The 24,412-nt window shown below is 40.7% G+C and overlaps 1 protein-coding gene across 1 annotated transcript in view; it reads left to right on the top strand.

Moving 5' to 3' along the window:
• Positions 1 to 236: 236 nt before the first annotated feature.
• lamb1a (laminin, beta 1a) overlaps positions 237 to 24,412 on the top strand; it is a 46,541-nt gene continuing 22,365 nt past the window's right edge. Inside the window, exons 1-18 of the mRNA XM_017426356.2 lie at positions 237 to 366; positions 3,609 to 3,823; positions 8,183 to 8,321; positions 8,987 to 9,060; positions 10,002 to 10,190; positions 10,284 to 10,347; positions 10,444 to 10,646; positions 10,795 to 10,915; positions 12,342 to 12,530; positions 13,232 to 13,408; positions 14,982 to 15,094; positions 15,534 to 15,613; positions 16,487 to 16,622; positions 18,026 to 18,184; positions 19,660 to 19,787; positions 21,638 to 21,758; positions 22,831 to 23,014; positions 23,999 to 24,142. Of these exons, the coding sequence (XP_017281845.1) occupies positions 315 to 366; positions 3,609 to 3,823; positions 8,183 to 8,321; positions 8,987 to 9,060; positions 10,002 to 10,190; positions 10,284 to 10,347; positions 10,444 to 10,646; positions 10,795 to 10,915; positions 12,342 to 12,530; positions 13,232 to 13,408; positions 14,982 to 15,094; positions 15,534 to 15,613; positions 16,487 to 16,622; positions 18,026 to 18,184; positions 19,660 to 19,787; positions 21,638 to 21,758; positions 22,831 to 23,014; positions 23,999 to 24,142 (2,488 nt within the window). The 5' untranslated portion in view covers positions 237 to 314. The remainder of the gene's footprint in view (positions 367 to 3,608; positions 3,824 to 8,182; positions 8,322 to 8,986; positions 9,061 to 10,001; positions 10,191 to 10,283; positions 10,348 to 10,443; positions 10,647 to 10,794; positions 10,916 to 12,341; positions 12,531 to 13,231; positions 13,409 to 14,981; positions 15,095 to 15,533; positions 15,614 to 16,486; positions 16,623 to 18,025; positions 18,185 to 19,659; positions 19,788 to 21,637; positions 21,759 to 22,830; positions 23,015 to 23,998; positions 24,143 to 24,412) is intronic.

The following is a 24,412-nucleotide window of genomic DNA, read 5'->3' as shown; positions in this document are numbered from 1 at the left end:
AATGTGTCTCAAATGAAAGATTCAGTCCTGATTTTGGATTCGATCTGAGAACTTTAAGATTTTCACAAGATAAACTGTTTGTTTGTTTAAAAAGAAGCATTCATTCTGATTTTTATTTTAATATTTTTCTGTATAAAAGTGATTTTTTTGGGGGTCTATATTTGTTTTAAATGCCCGCTATGGATCTGGGTCCTGCGGTTCTGGTCCGCTCTGACAGTCCGGATGTGGATCTCAGGGGGCGGAGCTCTGAAAGCCTCTCAGGAGGTCTGAGGTCTGAGGGGTTCGGGGGGGCTTTCTGCGACTTTGATCGGAAGATGTGGATCTGGACCCGGATCATGCTGCAGCTCCAGCTCGCGGTGCTGCTCGGTGAGTTCGCTCGGTTCTTCTGGAGACAAAGCAGATTTAGGATGGAGATCACTTTCTGCCTGATTCAGATCGGATTTAGCTCTGGGTTTAGTTCTGTAAATGAAGTGAGAGTCAGAACCGCCTGGATCCTGAAACAGCTGTTTTTAATCTTAAACACAAGAAAGTTCATCAAAGATAAAAAAAAAAAAACAAGACAAAGAAACTTTAAAATCTTTAAAGTAAGAACAGAAAGTCCCTCATCACTTCTAATGATCTGTTAAAGTTTGGTCAGTGAAATCTGACCCGAGATCAGTCGGATCAAATTAAAGGCCTACCATTGCTTGAATGAATGCATGTCGCCCGCCGCCTTTCATGCATGAGTATTAACTCAAGATGGCTGCCGCATCCAAATTTGTAAGTTGTGTTTAGAATGACTCTCAGCTACTACCACATGAATCATTTTCTGTCATTTTGAGCTGTTTTTGTGTTGGCGGAGGTAGATCACAGACTTGGGTTGGCTCCAGATGTCAGTTAGTTGTTGTGTACTTCCAGATGTTTCATGAAAATCCATTAAATGATAAATGAGATATTTTGCTAACAGACAAAGTTGACTGGAATAGAGAATAGCTCTCTGAGTACATGTTTAGGATGGCGTCAGGCGAGAAAGAAATGGTGTCATTTATTTATTGCAGCCCTGGTTTGGAGTTTTTGAAGCTTGTTCTCGATACATCATCTGGGCAGAACTTTTATTCTTGTGCGGTGTCCGACAGCTATTGTGTTATTGGCCATAAATTTGAAGTGGACATGGGTTAATGCAGTAAGGCGGAAATGTTGACATTCCAGCTGTGAGGACGTCTCAGGAATTTTCTTTTGTGGAGTATGAAATGTCCTGCCGGAACAAACTCTAGAAAACAAAGAATTTCCTCAGTTCTTGCTGAATATGCAACAAGTGTCAGTTAGAGACATTTTTGAATGGGCTAATGTTGATTAGCTGTGCCAGCCATCTTGACTCCAAACTTTAATCAGTTGTAGATGTACATGCAGTCGTTCTATTTTTTTGAGTTTCATACAAATTGGTCCAATTCTTTATGAGGTATTTTTGCTTACAGACACCAACGGTTAAAACAAATGTTCTGTTAAGATCATTGACAATGTGTAGTGTAAAACTGGCTGAGTTGTAGCCATTTTTGTGTTTTCTATGGTCAGTTGGCTCTGGCAGCCATTCTGAAATGGGTTCAAACTTTATTTGTAGATGTACACCCATCTGTTGTTTTCTGAAAGTTTCAATAATATCTGTCTACTGGTCCATGAGATATTTTGCTAACCAACAGATAGAATAAATTCCAATAGCTAAGGTAGGTAAGTTCTTTCAGCTGCTCTCTTCTTCAGGGCTTGCCACAGCGAGAAAACTCGCATGGACAATTTGTTTGTTGTTTGAAAACAAACAAACATACAAATTTGGCAATTGTTTTATGCCTGATGTCCATAACTTCCGCCTCAGGATTACAAGACCGCAACACTGACCACTGAGCCACCGCAACCCCTAGTCCAGTGGTTCCCAAAGCGTGGGGCGCGCCCCCTAGAGGGGGCGCAGTGCCATTGCAGGGGGCGGTCAGGATGGATGAATGAAAAAAAAAAAAAACAGTGCCTGACTAAGCATAATGGACGGGGGTGGGGGGGTTGTAATCTATAGGGGGCCTAGAAGAAGAAGAAAATGTTTGGGAACCACTGCCCCAGTCCACTATATGTGTTGGGAATCAGCTTCTACTGCAATAAATATGTACCTTTAACATGGAATAGCTCTCTATAGGTGGACGCATAACAATATTTTTGTGAGCCGCATATGCAAGCTCTAGTTACCACCATGTAAATATAATCTCCAAACTCCTTGCAGTTTGGGCTGCAGTATGACTTTTATTTACGAAAGGAAAATAAAAATGGAAAATGAGAATAATAAAAACGGAAGTTTCAATAGGGTACCATGCTGCATAGAACTATCGCTATCATTAGAAGTTTCTGTATTTTGTCCTGTAACTTTTAAACCATAAAGGCTCCAGAATACTCCATAAAAAGTCAAAAACTTTGGGCACGTTCACGTGGTTGCAAGCCGCTCGTTTTTGCGCACACCTTTCGTAGCCCACAAGACACTCGGATCAGAATTCCCGGGAAGCTCTTCCTTCAACTTACAGTCATTTTTGCTTTCCTTACCCTGACCAGACATGTTTAGTAAACCGACTGAGACAGTCACAGCCACGAAGAGCTGCCTGTGTCTCTGCACGGTCTTTTTAAGTTCATAGCTTTATAAGTTTTGCTGGAACAGTTGTAAAGATGGCTGTGTTTTCTAACAGTCTCGGCTAGCTGCTTCTCAGAGGAGCAGGAGAAGCAAAATAACTCCTTTAAAGCTCACTGGCTTTTTCGCATAAACACCCCCACAACAACTTCTGACCAGTCACACAATACTTGGCGCAAATCCCTGTGCGAAAAAGTTCAACCCTGATCTTGTGTTGCAAAGGGGCAGACAAAGCTGCTATGCAAACAATAATTGATGCAATTTTTGTCACGCAGCCAAGTAAATGAGAGCCAACTTTGTGGCTTCATATAAAGTTTGCAAAGGCCCTAAATTGCAGTTTAAAGCCTTAAAACTACATGTTCCCCGCACTGTACTGAATCACATGGTGTAGGCCACGCCCACTTCCGCCTAAATTCTTATTTCTTACATTGCAAAAATTGCAAAACCTACTTTTGGCTTCTTTTCGGACATAAGGTAAATCACCATGAAATTAATCTTGTTAATTGTAGATGCCAAGCTGAAAACAGATCGCCAAGAACAAATAACTATTTTCAAAAATCTGTAAGTTAATATTTTATGAAAAAATACATATTTCTCCATATCTTGAAAACAATAGCTGATGAGATGAAATTTAAACTGATGTTATGGAAGCCAATTCTGAATTATTGAGGTATAAACACACAAATATGGCCTATTGGATCTTTATGAAAACTGGCATAGACCTAAAAGATTGTTTTGAGATGTTTTTTTCATAGGAAAAATAAAGTATGCTAACTTATGTACAACAACAAAATAAACTACATAACCTGAGATGGCGCTACTATTATGGCTGAAACGTTTTGGTCTCTAACTCCAAAATTCTCTGCCCCACCAGAGAATTATGGTTCCCTAATTGATAAAGGTTACTGATGTTTTTACTACATGAAATTTGCATGAAAATACTAAACCTTCTTTGTTTGCTTTTTATTTTCAGCTCTGCAGGTGTCCACCTATGCTCAGGACAATGGAGCTTCAGGGGGTGGGGCCCTTGAGGATGTCATCTTCCCAGAGTTTACTGATGTGTGCACAGAAGGTAGCTGTTACCCAGCAACAGGAGACCTTCTGATTGGCCGAGCCCACCAGCTGTCATCCACCTCCACCTGTGGGCTGAACCGTCCTGAGCCATTCTGCATTGTCAGCCACCTGCAGGTAAGTAACACCTGTAGAAAAAACTAGAAGGTTCGGGTTCTTCTTTCTTGGAATCATTTAAAGCAGAAACCAGTTTGATTAAGTCGCTCTGGCCTGTAAGTTCATTTATTAGATTTCAAAGTGACAAGTTTCATATATTTTTGCTTGAGACAGTTCCACTTTACTTGAAGCTCAGGTCCTCTACCAGAGGCCTGGTAGCTTGAGGGTTCTACGCAGTATCTTAGCTGTTCAAAAATGTCCAAAACCTTTCAAAACCTACAATGGAGCGTTAAGCTTTATAAAGCCCACATCTTGGGTCCTGCCTGGTATGAAAGACCCCGGCCTCTATTGCTCTTGTGCTGCCATGACAAATTCCTCTGTGCTGTCCTTCAGTCCTGCCCTTTCTAGCCACTGGTAGGATTTGTTGATATCAGCCTCTTCCTCAATCTGCTGGTGGTACATGCCGTGCAGGGGCTTGTCTTCCCATGACAGTTCCTCTTTCTCCTCTTCCACATTAGGTTTCTGCTGCCTGAGACATTCACTTAGCAGATCATCACTGGGTCTTTCTTTCTAATGTACTCCAGGATCTTGGTTGTTTCATCCTGTATAGTGGCTCTGATGCTCACTTGTCCTCTACAGTCTCAGGGTGCTGGACTTAGGGTGAAGCCCTCCGTGCAAGTGAGGAGCTTTCATGTCTTGATGTCAGTGGCTTCTATCTCCTCTGTTGGTCAGGTTATTATTCCAGCAGGGTATCTGATGGCTTGCACCACATATGTGTTGATGGCTTGAACTTTGTTCTTGCCATTCAGCTGGCGCTTCAGGATCTGCCTTACTCTCTGTAGGTACTTGGTTGTGGCTGACTTCCTTGTGGCCTCATCTTGGTTGCCATATGTCCGCGGTATACCAAGGTACTTGTAGCTGTCCTGGAAATCTGCAATGTTGCCTTCAGGTAGTTCAAGCCCTTCAGTTGTGATCACCTTTCCTCTCTTGGGTACCATTTAGCTGCGCCTATCAAGTCTGAATGACATACCAATGTCCTTGCTGTATATCCTGGTGAAGTGGATCCGTGAATTGATGTCTTGCTCAATTTTGGCATACAGCTTGATGTCATCCATGTAGAGGAGGTGACTGATGACTGTTCCACTTTGGAACCGGTAGCCATAGCTACTCTTTGCAATGATCTGGCTGAGGGGGTTCAGACACATGCTGAACAGGAAAGGAGACAGAGCTTTGCCTTGGTATATACCTCATTTGATGCTGACTTGTGCAATTGGCCTCTAGAGTTGTCTTCCACATTCCCACTATGTTCTCAATGAAGTCTCTTAGTGTCCTGTTGATGTTGTACAGCTTCAAGCACTCCAGTATCCATGTGTGGGGCATTGAGTCATAGACTTTCCTGTAGTCAATCCAGGCAGTGCACAGGTTTGTGTGTCTGGTCTTACAGTCTCGAGCTACAGGTCTGTTGACTAGTAGCTGGTGCTTGGCTCCCCTGGTGTTGGTGCCAATTCACTTCTGTGCCTCGCTCAGGTATTGACCCATGTGCCTTACAGAAGCAAAGAGGGCCACGGCTCTGGGCCTGACGTAATATTTCCACACAGTCTTGATAATAATGCAGCTTAGCGACAATAACTTGCGACTTATGTCTTGAATTTTTCCCTCCTGAGGTGCGGGGGGATCGGTCAATCAGCGGCGTCTTATCCAGCTGTAGAACCTCCGCTAGCATTTTAGCTACTGCTGTAGTGGAGCTGGATTCTGGCATCTCTGGAACCCATATTCTCACATTTCTTTTTGAGCCCATTCAACTCTTCTTTCAGTTCCATCACTGTGGTGCGCAGAGTATCAACCTCATCGGACCAGGTTGATGACCAATTTAACCCGGTCCAGGTCGGCACGAAGTAGCATTGTGCCATTAGCCACTTCTGCTCTCCCCGCTTGTAGTTCTCCTTTAATAAAGGTGAAATCTTCAGCCAGTGCTTCTTTCATTTCCGACTTAATCACAGCTGAGATATCAGATTTTAAAGCGGCAAGGATGTCAGACTTCAAGGAGAGTGTACCCACCTCGCTGGGGGACGGCGAAGGAGGTGCAGAGTTTCCGGCTTTAGCTGTAGTCCGCTCCTAGGTGGTATCGGGCCTAGCAGCCACCGACATAGTATACTTGTATTTCCTCAAATTTGTCGCCATTATTCTGCCTTTCCAGAATAAAATCACTCAGGGGTCAAGTCCAGATAAATCAGATAATCAGTATAGCGAAGATAAATAAAACCATGTACAAAGAAATTGGAGCGGGAGCCCACACAAAGTATGTCTTACTCTTCTTCTGCCATCTTGAACCCCATCTTTTCTGTTGTTCTGACAGCTGACAGATTTCTCTCCAGCCTCCTCCTCCATGCTCCTTATTGCTTGTAGGCTTGATCTTAAATATATCAAGGTTTACTGTTGCTGTGGTGGATACCAGCCTATTGATCTCTGTGATGGTGTCAGTCAGGATACTTAGCAGTGCTGCATTCACATCTTGTCGCAGACTTTCAGAGGGTACATTGTTACTTAGCCTTGGCAAGTCGTAGGTATCTAGCTTGGTCACAGTCTTACTTCTCAGGTCAGCTGCCCTCGTATTCAGTTCCTGAGGGCTTTTCAATGGGACTTGGTACCCATACTTGGATGGTAGGGATGATGTTATATCCTCCCTGACCTGTCGTCATTTTTATTGTACCTCAAACAAGATTCATAGTTTTCTTTCATCTTAGATCTCTGCTGTTTCATCAGTTCATAACCAATGTTGAATCCATGTTTTATGGATTCATCCAAAACTTTTCACTCAATAAACGAATGAAGGACTTGTTTTTCTAATGCATTTAAAGCCTCCACTGTCCAAGGAAAGTTTTCTGTATCAGCATTTCCCTCCTGCAGTCTTCCCGCTCCTCTCTCCGATGAACACTCTGAATGTTTTGTTAAACTTTGTCCAAGTTGCAGTCTGTGGTGTTTCCTGTGTAAAATCATACCCACATTAGGACACACTGAGCTCTGTCTGCGGACAGATGTTTATCCAGATGTTTCAGTAGACAAAACACAGACAGCAATATGGATCAAAGGTCAGAAAAGTGTCATCAATCAGAGCAGAAAACTGAAACGGTTTCTGTCAGGATCACTGTTCTAACTGCTTCATTTAGTCTGTAAACTGAAAATTATTTCTGTTTCATGATGCATCAAATGTTTTCAATTGGTGAGAGTTCTGGACTGCACCCAGCCTTACTGTTGGAATGAATGCAGTATGTGATCTAATATAGTCTTGCTGAAATATTCATGGTCTTTTCCAAAAAAGGAACAGAGCAACGTATGTTGTTCTAAAACCTGTATATACTTTTCCACATTGATGGTGCCTTTTCAGATGTGTAAGCTGCTCATGGGAAAAACTCTAATGCATCCTTATGCTATCACAAAGGCAGGCTTGTGAACTGAGTGCTGATAACAGGCTGGATGGTCCCTCTGCTCTGTAGTATAGAGGATGTGGTGTTTGTTTTTTCAAATTGAATTCGTCTCACCACAGAACAGTTTTGCACTTTGCCTCAGTCAATTTTTAATGAGCTTTGGTCCCGAGAAGATGGCAGCATTTGTGGATGGTGTTCATATCTGGTTTGCCTGATAGAGCTTTAAGCAGAACAGAACCAGACCTGTTTTTAATGCAGGGGCCCCTGAGGGCCTGAAGAGCACAGGATTCCAGTGATAACTTCCAGCCTTGTCCTTCCAGCTCAGAGATTTCTTCAGATTCTGGAAATCTGTTGGTGATATTATGAACTGTAGAAGATAATATATTTAAAGTCTTCCCAATTTTTTGGGGATGAACATTATTCTGGGATTGTTCCTCTATGTTTAGACACAGGTTTTACAGATTGGTGAACCTCTGCCCATATTTACTTCTGAGCGATACAGCCTCTCTAAAACGCTCTTTTTATACCCAATCCTCTTCCTGACCTGTTGCCATTTAACCTGGTTAGTTGCAAAACAGTCATTCAGCTGTTTCTTAGTCATACCACTTATTTTGACAGTCTTTTGTTGCCCCTGTTCCAATTCACCTTATTTAAAAAAAATATTGTACCATTTTTAATTAAACATTGGATATGATTCCTATGTTCCACTGTGAATAAACTACGGGTTTATGAGATTTGCAAACCATTGCATTCTGTTTTTATTTACTTAATGTCCCAACATTTTCAAAATTGGTGTTATAATCAGAAGTAGCTGCACATGTATGAACTGGTGCTTTTAAAAGTGGATGTAGAGTATGTGATAGCAGAGTTTTATCTTTTCTGACCAACAGCAGGAATCTGAAGAATTCAACTCCCTGTTAACCCTTTACCCTCTCCCCTCTGCGCCTTTAATCAGGAGGAGAAGAAGTGCTTTGTTTGTGACTCAGCGGTGACTTACAATGAACTGAACCATCACACCAATAGCCATCGCATTGAGAACGTGGTGACCACATTTGCTCCGAACAGACTAAAGACCTGGTGGCAGTCAGAGAATGGTAAGAACTCACACAGGTTGTTTCAGGTTGATGCCTGAGGGAGAAACTTACTTTTGATGTTTTTGCACCATCAGAAAAACTGAAGGTCTGAGCAGTCAAAGTGGGGATGGTTTTCAGTTTTTACCATTATAGTTACAATACAACATGCTTTTGCTGTTCTGTGTTAAGACAGAAACACAAGTCTACATGTTATATCATGGTGATACCACCTGGGGGCAGTTTCAGAAACACATCAAACTGAGGTGAGGGCTCCTTTAGCCTGAGTAGGAAAAGTTGGTCCTATAATTTGCTCAGTTTAAATAAACAAACCCTGTTTTCTGCAGTGTGTTTGGGAAGAAGCTGTAAAACTTTGGAGTGAATGTTCAGTAGCAATTTTCTTTTCATTGACTCAAACAACAAGGTAACAATACACCTAAGAGACCAAAGTTTCTATCCCTGTATTGACTGATACATCGCCAGGGTCATTAAATATGTCTCTGATTTTAGATTTGTTGTTACAAAGCTGTTACGAATCTGTTTTTGGTAATTAAACTGCAAATTGTCATCTCTTACACTGACAGAAGATCAACAGACTGCATTCTTAGACATCTCAGAGACTTGAATGGACCACAATCTTAACTTTGTGGTCCATGTTTTTAAGTCTAACATGGTTCTGCTGTGTACAGGTCTGGAGAATGTCACCATCCAGCTGAAACTCGAAGCCGAGTTTCATTTCACACATCTCATTATGACCTTTAAGGTAAGTTCTTCACAAATATACAGCAGTGAATTCATGTACATCTGAGATAATGATCATGTTCTCGGCTCCTGTTAGTACTTCTTGGTCTGAGGAAACAGCTGTGTGACGTCTCTAATAAGATGTTTATTGTACCAGATTATAAGAACATACGGTCTATAAAAAAAAACAAAAAGGTTACAGAAGCAAAACAGTGAGTTTTGTTGAACTTTATTCTTCTATGTAACAATTCACTCACATTATTTTTTATTATTCTTCTTCCACAAATCCATCAAAGTCCTCATCTTCTGTCTGAATTGAACAGCTGGGCAGTTTCGCCATCAAACATGCTCGGTTCCCTCTCATCATTGTCGGAGTCAGTCTTGTTGCCAGGGGGCTGTTTAGCAATGATGCCAGCTTTCATGAAAGCTCAGACAACAGTTAAAGCAGATACCTAAGCCCAGGCATCCACAATCCATCCACATATGATGGCGTAACTCACCCGGCGCTGCCCCGTCTTAGTAAACTCATGTTCGCCATCGGTCATCCATCGCTCCCACGCCACTCGCAACTTCACTTTGAATGCGCTGTTTACACCAACATCGAGCGGTTGGAGTTCTTTTTTAATTCTCCCGGAATGATGGGATACTCCAAATTAGTATTACATTACGTACTGTTCTCTGATTGGTTTATCGCTGCCAGCGTACGTACCGGTACTGTACACATTACCGTACGTCCCTTTTGGGTGCGCCTTATATACTTGATTTGGGGTTTTTAAATGCATTTAAAACACAGCTCAACATTTTGATTATATTTAGTTGACTGGATGTATTTCATTTACTTTGAAGTCTTGCATAGTTTTACAGACTGTGTCATCATTAGGAGTATTTCTCCCTGAATTTCTTCAGCATAAGTAGAACTATCACATGATCGTCATCCTTTCAAACTTCATTTTCTTCCCTCAGACGTTTCGACCGGCTGCCATGGTCATCGAGCGATCAGCAGACTTTGGAAAGACATGGCAGGTTTACCGTTATTTTGCATATGACTGTGAGACATCCTTCCCATCAGTTTCCCAAGGTCCCATGCAGAAGGTTGATGATGTCATCTGTGACTCTCGTTACTCTGACATCGAGCCATCCACTGAGGGGGAGGTACTACTGCTGCTCCAAACATTTCCTCTTTCCTCTTTGCTGGAATATTTTCTGTTCTTAATGGAAAATTTAATGAAAGATTTTGTTTTTCAGGTCATTTACAGAGTTCTGGATCCAGTGTTTCGGATTGAAGACCCCTATAGTCCACAAATTCAGAGTATGTCTCCTTAAATCAGCTCATGTGACCTCATTTTCAGTTAAACCAGAGTTATAGATGCCTGATTGTTGACCTGTTTTTGGCCTTTTTCTTCAGACTTATTAAAGATCACCAACCTGAGGGTGAAATTCACTAAACTGCACACACTCGGAGACAACCTGCTGGACTCTCGAATGGAGATTAAAGAGAAGTATTATTACGCCATCTACGACATGGTGGTCCGAGGAAACTGTTTCTGCTACGGACATGCCTCCGAATGCGCACCAGCTGAGGGCAGGGGCCAGACCAGGGAGGGAATGGTGAGTTCTGAGGTGATATCCAGAGGGGTTAATGTGGTGGAACTTCTGTTTAACTCTGTGTTCATGTAAATGGTTCATAATTTAGCTCATCTCCAATTGATGAGGATTGATGAATTTTTGATCAGTGATCTGTATCTTTGTGTTTCAGGTACACGGTCATTGTATGTGTAATCACAACACTAAAGGACTGAACTGTGAACAGTGTCAGGATTTTTACCATGACCTTCCATGGAGACCAGCCAAGGGACGAAACACCAATGCCTGCAAGAGTGAGACATAATGCTTCTAGATCCAAACCGGGTCTATGCTAGTTCACACAGGGTTTAAACTGGTTCACAAAGGCATACATGCTGGTTTATATAGAGGTTAATATGGGTCTAAACTGTTTAACACAGGGTACAACATGGCTCTACAGCAGGGGTGTCAAACTCCAGGCCTCGAGGGCTGCTGTCCTAGAGGTTTTAGGTTTTTCTGCTCCAACACACCTGATTCAAATGGTTTAATTACTTCCTCATCAAATAATCAAGTTCTCCAGGAGCATGGCATCAAGTCATCCATTTAAAGCAAGTTTTTTAAAGCAAGAACACGTCTAAAACATGCAGGACAGCGGTCCCCGAGGAATGGAGTTTGACCCCTGTGCTCCACAGGGTCCAAACTGGTTGACAGAGGAGTCAACATGGGTCTACATGGTCCGTACTGGTTCATTATCAAGCCATCTTCTACCACTTATCTTTAGTTGACGCAAGGCAACAAGTCTAGGAGGAAAACCCTTTCCCCAGCGACACTCTCCAAGTCTTCTTGAGGGGAGCCCATCGTATTCCCAGGCCAGGGAGGATAAATAATCCCTCCAGTGGGTTTTGAGTTTCCTCTTAGTGAAACATGTCGGAAAAAACCTCTGAAAGGAGGTGTCCAGGAGGCATCCTAATCTGAACCTAAACCTCTTAGGCGTTCTCCAGATCCAGAAAACGCAAACTGGTTCACACAGAGATCCAGATAGATTTACAAAAAGTAATAAATGGGTCCACATTGATTCAACCTTTTTTTTCTATCAAATAGGTTCCAGTGCTAAACTGTAGCCAGTGGTTGCTTTACACTATCCTTTTCTGTTTCCTTCACCTAAACCTCTGATTCTGGCAATAAAAAAACTGTTGTTTCAATAACACTCTTAGTTTGACCAAACCAAACTATCGTATTTTCCGGTCTATAAGGCGCACCTAAAAGCCTTAAATTTTGCACCTTATGTGTGCACTGAATTCCAAAATTTGTCCCTGACACAGGGACATATGGTAATGTGTACAGTAAACCCATTATGTATGGGTTAAGTACAGAAATGGACGCCGTAATTGAGACTGCGCCTTATAATCTTATAATGGTGCAGAAAATACGGTACTGTTTTGGAGACCAAAAAACAACAAATGAAAATGTTAGGAGCATTTTATTTATAAACTCTGTGAGTAGGTTACTTTCACTTTTGCTTTCTTAATTTAAGACAAAATACTCTGCTTCAGCATGGGTAAGAAGTCAAATTAGCAGTGGAGTAATATGTGGTCATGTGTGTGGACATAAACTGTTTGATTTCCTTTAAAGAAAAATTGATCACTAGTCAATTACTATGATCTGTCCGAAGATAAACCAAGAGTCAACTGCATTTACCTGAATCTCTCTTCTTCCTTTTTCTTCTTCTGTGGTTTTAAGAGTGTAACTGTAACCAGCACTCGGACTCGTGCCACTTCGACATGGCCGTGTTCTTGGCTTCAGGAAACGTCAGTGGAGGAGTTTGTGAAGACTGTCGGCACAACACAGTTGGACACAACTGCGAGCAGTGTAAACCATTTTACTACCAACATCCGGAGAAAGACATCAGAGACCCAAACATCTGCCACCGTGAGTGTCTCTTTGTTTTAACTCAGTCCATCTTCCTGAAATAAAACTACAGTCTTGATGTGATAGGTCTGTGAGTTAAAGCTCCCTAGAATGGAAGATACATCAGTTTCTTTTTCCTCACACAAATGTACCTAGAGCTGTTGAGTTCTCAGCAACAGACCTGGACTAACTTTGTGTTTGACGTTCTTTTCATCTGTGAGCCTGAAATTTTCCAGAACAGATAGATGATTACCTGAGCATCAGAGTTCAGGTCTTTCTCGAAAGAAGATTAAAGGCAGGAAATGGGACTAAACATGGAGGAATATTTTGATCTAGGAGATGTTTGATGCTCTTTAGCTGAGCGTTTGATGATGATGATGTGCTGAGAATAGTGTTTCTTCCAGGCTCAGGCCTCCCCCATGGAGGATCAACTTAAAGCTGAACTGAAATCAAATCTTAAAAAATTGACATTTCCTCGATGTTATTTTGTCGAACATCCACATAACATTGCAGGAACCCGTTTTTCTGTCCTAAAATTTAAATAAACAGTTTTAGCGTCCAAGTCAATAATTTCCAAAGTGGAAGATTTGTGGGTCAGAGTTGCTGTCCTGGGATCATGACGTAGGCTGTGCTCCAGCCAGCTAAGAACGCCGCTACTGTCCAGTTGTCTATTAGTGGAAATGGGTCATCTTAGGCTGTATACGTGATGTTTGTGTCTGTAGCCTGCAGCTGTGACCCTCTGGGCTCTCTGAATGGAGGGATCTGTGATGGGAGGACAGATGTTCGAGCCGGTCTCATCGCTGGTCAGTGTCGCTGCAAGGCTAACGTAGAAGGTGAACGCTGTGAGCGCTGCAAACCAGCTTACTTTGGTCTCAGTGATGAACCTGAAGGATGCAAAGGTACGAAACAACACAATGTAATATAAAGACACAAGACCACCTAAATACCAAACAGGCTCATTTAAAGGGGAGTGACAAGAAACGGGAATAAAAACAACACTCTCATAGAAAAACATATTACTTTACAATAACAGATATGGACTGAAGTCCTTAAAAGTTTGTGGTCCTTTATAAAATATACTTGTGTGAATGCAAAGTCAGCATGTTTTTCTCTTTATAGTTTCTTCCATAGGCTTTTTGCAATGAAAACACTTCTACATAATTGAATTATTTAACTTAATTTTTAAAAATAAATTCCAAAAAGAAACACATTGAGTCATCTTCAATCCATGTAAGACATATTTCTCTTTTCCAAGTATGCTTCATCGTGCTTGCTCCATTTTTGTCTTTTTGTGCAACTTTTAAGTTTTAGCTGACATTTTGCTAATTTTAAATTTGTAGTTTTTTGTCCTTGTTTTGCAAAGTTTAGCCTTTTAGCTGATGTTTTGCCAAATTTAACTTTTAGATACTATTTTACTACATTTTTCTTTTTCTATGGTTTTGCTAGTTTTAGCTTTTAGTGAACTTTTGCTCATTTTACCTTTTTAACTAATTTTACCTCTCCGCTGTTTTGCTGATTTCAGTTTCTGTTTTCCTTGCTGACAATTGAGTTACCAATTTATTCTTTAACAAACTGAAGCAGTCATTTAGAACTCAGTTTTCATTTCTTATTTTCACAGGAAAATATAATTTCTCATGTAGTGCAATTAGCTGGAGTTTGTTTTCTTTATCTCTGCATTTAATTTTCCTACTGCACCTCAATTCTGTGTAGTTACAACCTGCCGCGTCACCAGATTTTCTAACAAGTCTTAGAATTAGACAATAATTGTTCATTTTTTTTACCCTTGCCAAGTTGCTAATGAGGTCACAGGAGTTTGACTCTCCAGTCTACATGTTTTTTTGGATCTTTGTGGTGTTAATCATGTTCAGGGTTAGACTTTAGTTATCATTTTGACCCTGTGTGGATTAGAATAAAAGTCCACATTAAGTTCAAACTTGTTTCTTTAAAAATTATTGAAGTTGTACGTTGTGTAATCATTCCATTTTGGAAAAAGAATGATTCAAATAAATAATCAAAAGCCTAAAATTAATCTGACGTTCATGCATCAGTGGATGGAAACTTCTGACCACAACTATGCAATGATAGATTTAAATATTCTAATCAGATAAGTAAGCATGCAGAGTTTGTTTGTTGTATTTGTATTACTGCAGTTTCCATTTCTGCTGCACCACATCTTAATGTGACTCAGCAGATTGTGAATCCAGTGGCTTCTGTAACGCAAAAGAGGCTTTTTCCCATCAACCCCGTTTATTTTCAAACATAATTTAATCTCTGATTAGACTATTTATATTCATTGAAATTCAGTCTTAAGCTCTAGGAATTTTATACAGTGTATAAAGTCGTAAAAAACATAAAAAGTAATCCGAAACAAGTTTAAAATTGGACAAAAAGAAAATTAATAAATACTATTTTTAGCGTGGTAGGTGGTAGGAACCATGAAAACATCTTCAGTTCTTGTTATTGTATTTGCAGCATGTACCTGCAGCCCTCTGGGAACAGCCCCTGGAGGAAACCACTGTGACGACATAACAGGAAGCTGTTTCTGTAAACGTCTGGTGACCGGACAGGAATGTGATCAGTGTGTGGTGAGAAAACTTCTCGAAATACTCAGTGATACCCCACAGCATGGTCTGCTAACCTAGTGATTCCCAACCCTGGTCCTTGGGAAACAATATCCTGCATGTTTTCATTGTTTCCCTGCTCTTCAGCAGGTCTTCAATGTCTGCAGAAGCCTGTTAATCACTCTCATTCAAATCAGATGTTAAAGTCCATGAACCACTGTGCTAACCAATCAGCTTGCAGCTCTCAGACTGCTAACCTATTGTGGGTGTGGGTGTGTTTGTGTGTGTGTGTGTGGGTGTGAACAATAAAAGTCTGAATGACTTCCTGTCACAGCTGGAAATCTGTTTTTACAGACAGAAACAAGTTGAGAGGTCTGAAAACTAATAACATGCCTCTAAACATCAGTCCTTTGTGTTTATTTGTGTTGGTTTTCTGTGTGTGTGTGTACTTGTGTGTGAACAGTCTGAACACTGGGGTCTCAGTAACGACATTGATGGCTGCAGACCATGTGACTGTGATCTCGGAGGAGCCATCAACAACCAGTAAGTTTTTAAATCTCTACAACATCTTTGTTATTGTTTACCTTTTGGCGGCGGGCGATAATGCTTTTGCCCATATTTGTGTGTCTATTGTGTTGCAGAATATTTCATGAACCGATGAACTCATTGGATTGAGTCTCTCGGAAAGTAATCATTTGATGTCACAACTATCGCCCCTTTTCCACTGGCTCTACTACAGAAGCCCCGCTCTGCTCGGCCCAGCTTGGCTCGGCTCTATAAAAAATATGCATCGCGTTTCCACCGGCCAGTTTGATCAGCAGCACCAAGAAAAGCGTGGCTGACCCGCTGGCCCTACTCCAAAGCAGGGACCAAAAAAGCAGGGACCGGCCTAGAAAAAATGCCGGTGGAAACGTGCTCAAAGCAAGCCGAGTAGAGTGGAGCCGGGACCTTTAGAGCCAGTGGAAAAGGGGCTTAAGTAACCTTTGGAGTCAACCTGGTGGTACCGGAAACTAAATCCCCAACACGTACTCTGAGCGCTAATAGATTGTGCAAGATGTTTGTACAAATATTGTGTTTGGTGAGGTAGTAGCTCACCAACACACAGCTCCCATCCTAGGAGCTCTTTAATCCAATGATTACCTTCTTAAAGTTTTCCTATGATCCGTCTGGTGGTTCTATAGGTATTTGTCTGGCAAACATGGTTGACTCCATCAGTCAGTCCTAAAGTTTTAGTCCAAATATCTCACCACCCACTGGATGGATTATAACTAAACTTTCAGAAAGTGATGGTAGAATATTGAAATGCTTTTATTCCTAACTCAATATGAGCCCTCAGCAGCATCCATTATGTTGTTAGAAACTTTTAGTGCAGCGGTGTTTCAGTCTTAACTGCTTTGACTTGCTGTTTGTCTGCAGCTGTGATCAGTTGAGCGGTCAGTGTGTCTGCAAAGATCACATGTTTGGCCGTCGCTGTGACCAGGTTGAGTCTGGGTTCTACTTTATCACTCTGGATCACTACACCTATGAAGCAGAAGATGCCAAGTTTGGACACGTGAGTGACTCTTAAGACTTGAACCTTTCGATGTTTTATAAACTAGAAGGTGTTTAAACCTTGTTTTATTTTGAAGGTGTCTTCCTCCCCCCGAAAAGAGGTTAAAAAGATTATCAAGAGACCAAGTTAAAATCAGCTCAACAGATACTGAAACAAAGTCTAGACTTAAATGTGTAAATCAAGTTCAAAATAACTTCTTTTTTTTTTTTTTTTTACACAAGCTCCCATGGCTCCCTTAGCAACTCTGTAGGAGTAAAGATGAGGGGCCTCGTGTCTGAATGATGCATACTCACAAAAAAGTTGCATACGCCACGTTTCACACACACACCAAGATGTATCAAAATGAACATTGCGTGAAAATGTGTGTAAATGCTGTTTAAACCAGAAGTTTACATATACTATATAAAAGGACACATGGATTTTTTTCATGGTAAATCAGACCCAAACGTTTTAGGTCAGTTAGGATTTTCACAATTATTTCTATTTGCTAAATGCCAGAATAATGAGTGTGAGCCCTCGATAGTTGAAACACACTCTCTGGTCCCTCTTTTTAAATATGGGGACCACCACCACGGCCTGCCACTCCACGGGAGCTGTCCCAGTCCTTTATGGGACAGCTCAACAATGTCCAATGTCCAGAGCCTTCAACATCTCAGGGAAAATCTTGTCCACTTCTGGCATCCTGCTGACGTGAACTGAGGATATTGTCAGATATAGTACCCCAAAAAAGCAAAAGACAGTAAATGACTCTCTTCTTTGTTTTTTTCCAATAAATCCCTGGTAATTTATTTAAACTGTGTGTGTTCCTACATTTTATTTCTGATTAAATTCAGACAGTTTCATACAGTTTGAAATAAAGTGCTTAAATGGCTGGTAAAAGTGACCAACGAGGTTTTATTGCAGGTCTCCAGCTGAATATTGTAAAGCTTCCTCTGTATACTCGTGTCCTGTTTTTCTATTTCAACTATAAACCAACAAACTCCAGAAACATATTTAAAACATATTAAAAAACATTAAAATTTGGACCAACCTTATGCGGACATTATGGAAGAACTTTGCCTCAGTGTCTGTAAGAAAGATGTCTTTGTAATTTTTAATTAATTACATTTACTTATGTGACTTATTTTATAGAGCAAGTATTTTTCCTTCAGTATTTCTAAAATTTGTTCTTGATGTTTCTATTCAGTTTCAAACAAATATGCGTTGAAATTTTTTTTGTTTAAATGTGCTTGTATACCTTTTTTTTTTTTTTTTACACACAATATTACTATATTTGCTTTAGTATTTGTAATATTTCCTCTGGATATCAGTATCTATCTGAGGAACCTGGGATCAGGATTTCTTCCTGACTGAAATTGTTTTTTGTGAGGACCTCATCAGGTTTTGTCGTTGTGTCTCTGTAGGGAGTGACAGTGGTCCCGAGGCCCCACCCACATGATCACAGTCCCACCTGGACAGGTACTGGTCTGGTCAACGTTCCAGAGGGGGCCTTCCTGGAGTTCTCTGTTGACAACATTCCTCATTCCATGGAGTACGACATCCTCATCCGCTATGAGCCCCAGGTACCATGGGCGGGGGGCATTCCTTCTCACCAACAATGGCGCTCTTAGGCTTTAAATTTTAGGTCAGCAGCCCTGAGAAATGAAGAACCTATGAACTTAATGAAGATAAGCCAGAGGTGGTGTTTTTTGGCAGGTCCAGTGAAGATTCCCTGACCGATGTTGGCTCCTTGGCCCAGTATGTCAAGCTGGTCATTACAAACTTAGGGGGTCGAGATGGATGCTGGTCCTAAGCTGGAAGCTCACATTAGAGCTGTTGTAAAATCCAGCTTTTTTCACTTAAGGCAGCTAGCAAAAGTAAAACCTATTCTTTCCAGACAGCCCTTTGAAACAGTAATCCATGCATTTTTAACCACTCGGCTGGATTACTTTACTTGGATTTACTTTTTAAAGGAATCAGTGATTCGTGCATTTCCCAGCTTCAGAGGGTACAAAATGCTGCTGCACGTCTTTTAACAGGTACACGAAAATTTGAACACATTTCCTCTATTTTAGCCTCTCTGCACTGGTTGCCAGTTTATTTTAGGATTCATTTTAAAATCCTTTTATTTGCTTTTAAAGCTCTTCTGTCTGAGCTGCTACACCCTTACACACCCAGTTGTTTCTGAGGGTGCCAAAGACAAAGTGTACGCTCAGAGGGGACCGTGATTTATCTGCAGCAGCTCCGAAGCTATGGAATGACCTTCCTTTGAGCATCAGACAGGCCTCTTCACTTGCTGTTTTTAAATCCCTTCTTACGACCCATCTCTTTTCTTTGCCTTTCGGCACAACCTGAGATGTTTGACTTTGTTTTACTGTGTTTATATTTTAATTATTTTATTACTGCTTTTATATTTGACCTCCTCTACTATATGATTGTATTATATGATTGTGCACAGCACTTTGGTCCGGTGGGTGTTTCAAGTGCTTTATAAATAAAGTTGGTACGGTATGATAAATTTGTTCTAAAAACCTTAGATTTACCAAAATGTTTTTAGAATTGAATTAAATGGTGACAAGTCTAAATAAACCACAAACCAATACACTACTGAATCATTTCATAACAAAATTTAACTTTAAAAGTCACAAAGTTGAATGGGCTTTTACTTTGAAACTGACTTTTATTTTGAGAGCGACCCTTTCCGTTTTTCCATTTGAGCAGACTCTGCAGTTAAATACCAGAGATGAAAGATGAAGCTGCATCACCCTAAAATGAGTAAGACTGATAAAGAATGTAGACTTTTTATTGAGACATAAACATCTAAGTGTTTATTTATTGTAATTTCAATAGAACTGTGGTGCTGATTGTGTTAAGAAGACATTTAAATTTATAAATGCCTATAAAAATGATTTATTGTTGCTATAAATCAATCATGATCACTAGAAATGATCCTTTTCTGTTGAAGAATACTCAGATTTGATCTCCACTGGTTTGTCTAGATTGTTTATCATTATTTTATTATAGCCTGAAATCTCCGATGTGTTTATGGGTTCAACAGCTGCCGGACCAATGGGAGGAGGTTCTGATGACAGTGATGAGGCCCGGCCCAATCAGAGCTGACAGCCGCTGTGTCAACACTGTGCCCGACGACGACAACCAAATGATCTCACTTCACCCCAGCTCACGGTCAGTAGCCACACTAGTTTCTGAAAATATTACATGAAGTCAGTGCAGCTGGTGCTGGATCAACAACCCAATGCATTTCCTACACCTTGTATGGCTTGTAGGTTCTGCTGAATGGTTTATGTTACGTACAAGTTTTAGAGAAACGAATTCCATCTGCAACCAATCAGAAACATGTTTTAATGACTTTGTGTAACATGGTTTGGCATCACAACGGGAACTAAATTTTTAAAGTTATTGAAACAAGATGTAGATGACTTGTTGGGTTAAATCTTGTAAAAGATTGTAGTTTTAGTTTAGGAGCCTTTCACACCAGCCCTGTTTAATCAGCTTTAATCGAATTCTAGTTCATTTACCCAGAAAGTCTGGTTTGTTTGGGGAGGTGTGAATGCACAATCAAACTCTGATGCGGACCAAAAAAAGCAAATTCTGGTCCACCTACAAACCTGGGTCTCGGTTCAGTTGAAGTGAACTCTGGCGTGGTTCGAATGCATATGTGAAAGCAAGCGGACCGGAGACCACTCGCATTCACATATGCATTCGAACCACGCCAGAGTTCACTTCAACTAAGGCACAGGGCCTTCTGGGTTAATGCAACTGAAACAAACGCAAGTTTCTACGTGGCATGACGAGGAGGTAAAATGTTTGTTCGGCACAAACAGAAATCCTACAACTGCTAAAATTTGACGCCACTCCATTTTTGTTTACTTTTCCACAGGAAAGAAGTGGAGCTTAGTGTCTTCTTCAGAGGTTTTCGTGTCGCTTCCTTCGGTAGTTCTTGGTGCAGCGCCACCATGAGCGAGTGGGGAATAGGTTGCTCAAAGGGTTTGGCTCGATTGACTCAGTGCAGTGTGAGTGGGAACCCCAGCAGCTTAAAATGGAACAAATGTTGTAATTCTGGTCCCCAAACAACCGAGTCTATCGGACTATCAGGTGTGAATGCACCCTAAGAACCAGCTCAGCAAGAGTGTCTGGAATATTTTCAGTGTTTAGAGATGAAAGTCATTAGGTAGGTACAGGTAGTTAGGTACATTTATTTATATAGCACTTTTCAGCACAGGGCGACTCAAAGTGCTTTACAACACAAAAACAAAATTACAGACAGGTACAAGATAAAATGATAACTAATTGTCTAAATAAGCTAAGCTAAACCAACAGATCTAAGCATGACTAAATGTACAGAACTAAGCTAAGCTAAAACTAAAACTAACGGGAACAAACTATCTAAATGTATCCCAGGCCCGCTATACAGCCGAAGTAAAACCGGACATATCTAAGCATGAGCTAAGACAGTCAAAAATAGTAGCTAAACTAAACAGATAAACATGACTAAATGTACAGAACTAAACTAAGTGTACAGGAAGATAAAGCTAAACTAAACAGTACTGAATTTCTAAATGGTACCAGTGGGCCACTAAAACAGCCGATGTAATAATTACTAAGATAGAGAAAGAGGGAAGGAGGAGGGAGGAGTGAGAGAGATGACAGAAACGAGTGACAGCAGAGTATGAGTATGAGAATGTGTGTTTGTGTTTCCATACGGTAGGAGGCAGTGTGATGCATTTGTGAGTGTGTGTGTGTGTGTGTTTGCAGAAAAGTCCATGAATCACATTCACAGATGTTTACAGGCAAGAGGGCAACAAGCTTCTGTTGACATAAATTCCAGGGCAAATTGATAAGACTTTGGGCTTCAAGGCCACATCGGGAAGCCAAATGTAGATAATAACAGAGTTGTTTTGGAACAGGCTGACTTTGTTTTGAGTCTGCCTTGAAAGTCATTAGTGTTTTAAACAGGGATGTTTTAGTATTTAAACAATGGAACTTTACAGCAGATGCTAACTTTGTGCCCACAGGTATGTGGTTCTTCCAAGGCCAGTCTGTTTGGAATCTGGACTGAACTACACCATCCGTCTCAGTTTGCCGTTGTACTCCGCCCTCAGTGACGTTCACTCCCCATACACGCTCATTGACTCGGTGAGGAAACTCTCAACTCACAGCAGCAACTTGGACACACAGTAACTATCAGAATTAATGAAGAACAAGTCAGACATGAATGAATAATCAGGGTGGAAAAAAAGCCAGTTGGGTACACAGTAACGGTCAGAATTAAAGGCTTAACATTCTTCGAAGGAATGCATGTCACCTGCCACCTTTCTGTCAGAGGTTTAGACAAAGATCATCTCATGTTGAGTTGTAGGCATTTTGGCCAAACCTTGAAAACACCATGTATGATCTTATGTGATACCATGAGATGTCACGCTCAGAGTAGAAGTTGTGAATGACTCTCACCTACTACCACATCAAATTTTAGCACAAAATCTGAATATTGACTGAGCTGTTGCCATTTTTGTGTTGGTAAAGTAAGTTGGCTGTGGTGGCCATCTTGAATTGGGTTGGCTCCAGAGATTATTCATATACATGTACATCTACTGATTCTGAAAGATCCATAAAAAGTCATCCTGTGGTTCATAAAATATTTTGCTAACAGACAGAGTTGACTGCAAATAGAAAATGGCAAAATTTTAAACATAGATCTCACACCATCTGTTATCACTCAGTCTCAGCTACAACCACACAAGAATTTTAGGTCAGTATCTGTAAATTGACTGAATAATATGATGTTTTCTGTTTTCTGTGGAGACCATCTTGAATTGGACTGGCTCCTCTCCTAACCCTAATCCTCTGAATGTTAATCAGTTATAGATGTGCATCCAGGGATTACTATCTGATCGTTTCAATAAAACCCATCTAGTGATTGATGAGATGCTGTATGTTTGCAACAGACACCAAATACAAGAGGTTTTACAGTTTGTGTTGTTCGTGACTCCATGTTTCACCAAAGGAAGCCCTCTGCTCTATATGCAACTGCTAAGACATCCAGTGTTTTTTATTGTCAGGGATCCAGAGTATGTGCACTAGTAAGGGCTGGAGATTATGGTGTGATCATGAGAACTGGAACTTCTTTACTTTGTGAGACTTTTACATGACATCAACAAGAAGTCACTTTCAGTCCTGCACGTTATCTTGTGATTCTGTTCATCTGCAGATCGTGTTGATGCCTCACTGTAAGAACATGGAAATGTTCACGACTTCAGAGAACAACGCTTGGGAAACATTTCAGCGCTATCGGTGTCTGGAGAACAGCCGCAGTGTCATCAAGTCCCAGATGACTGACATCTGCAGAAATTTCATCTTCAGCATTTCCGCCCTGTTGCACAAGGGGGCCAAAGGTATCCCAGTCCATCTTAAAACTCACATTCCACCTTTAATATCTGCTGGGCTTCGAGTTGACACAGCAGAACTTATTGGTTTTCATGTTTGATCCATAAGATCAGTGGTTTTGAGCCAATGGATTAATTCATTACAATCAAAATCATTTGAAATGATCTCTCAGATCAAACCTAAAGAAGGAAATGTAGTTGCTGCTATCCGAGGAATGTTGGTACTTTTCTCCTCAGCTCTGACCTTTGACCCTTTGGGATCAGATTAGAAAAGAAGTCGTCCCCTCAGGGCTCGATAAACCTTCAGATTCTGTTTGAACAGGAACAAAACAAAGCAGTGTGCTCGATTATTTTCCACTAAAGTTTAAAAACACTGTGACGGACAACTCTCAGACCTTGAATTGGATTCAGCAGGTACAGAAAATACCTGCATAAAAGCTGCATAAAAGCGTTATTATTTAACTTTAGTAACCAGAGAGTAACCATTTAGCAAACAGATTTTTTTTTTGTCAAAAACATATGACATGATGTTCTGGAAGGTCATGAAAGATCTGTCTTGTTTTAAAAATGACAATTTAATACCTATATATTGGTGTTTCATTTAAGTTACCAGAGTGAAAAACTCATGAGAACAAATGTTGGAAGGTTAACTTTCTTCAGATTTTCTGAAAACCCTTGTGTCACATAATTTCTTTTACCTTCTTTTGTCTGGTCTGCTCTAACATCTTCATCATCACCAGCTTTTAACTGGTGTTTTGCTGCACTGCATTTTCACAGGAAATGCATGTTTTCTAGTCTTTTTTTTCCATTCTGTTTTTTTTGTAGCTCTGAACTGTTTATTTTTTATGTCTCTAATTTTTGCCCATCAATTCTCCAGCTTGACTTGTTTCCTTTTCCTTGAACTCCTCTGAGCTTTGCCTTTAATCTCGGTGCTTGCAGACTGCTGCAGATTGTTAATTTAAAATGTCACCTGTGTTGGACTTGATTTCCCAGAATGCCAGTGTGACCCCCAAGGCTCCCTCAGCACCGTGTGTGATCCCAGCGGGGGTCAGTGTCAGTGTCGACCCAATGTGGTTGGCAGGAACTGTGACACTTGTGCTCCAGCTACATTCCAGTTCGGACCAAGTGGCTGCAGAGGTCAGAAACTCTTTAATGTGTAATCAAAACAAACTCAGGTTGGAGTTGGAAACCCTCCCCCTGTAGTAGTGCTGGGCGATATGGAACAAATCCTACATCACGATATGGATAATTTTATATCACGATAACGATATATATCACGATATACCCCAATTACGTACGTTGTCNAGTTATTCTCTGAAAAATATGAAAAAATAATCTCATTTCTTACCTTTTTCAAGCTTTATTTCGAAGTGACATTTAACTGAACTTTCACAAATGAGATCTGCT

Source organism: Kryptolebias marmoratus, linkage group LG1 (genome assembly GCF_001649575.2).
Source record: "Kryptolebias marmoratus isolate JLee-2015 linkage group LG1, ASM164957v2, whole genome shotgun sequence".
Lineage (NCBI taxonomy): Eukaryota > Metazoa > Chordata > Actinopteri > Cyprinodontiformes > Rivulidae > Kryptolebias > Kryptolebias marmoratus.
This window is presented reverse-complemented; position numbering and strand designations above follow the sequence as displayed.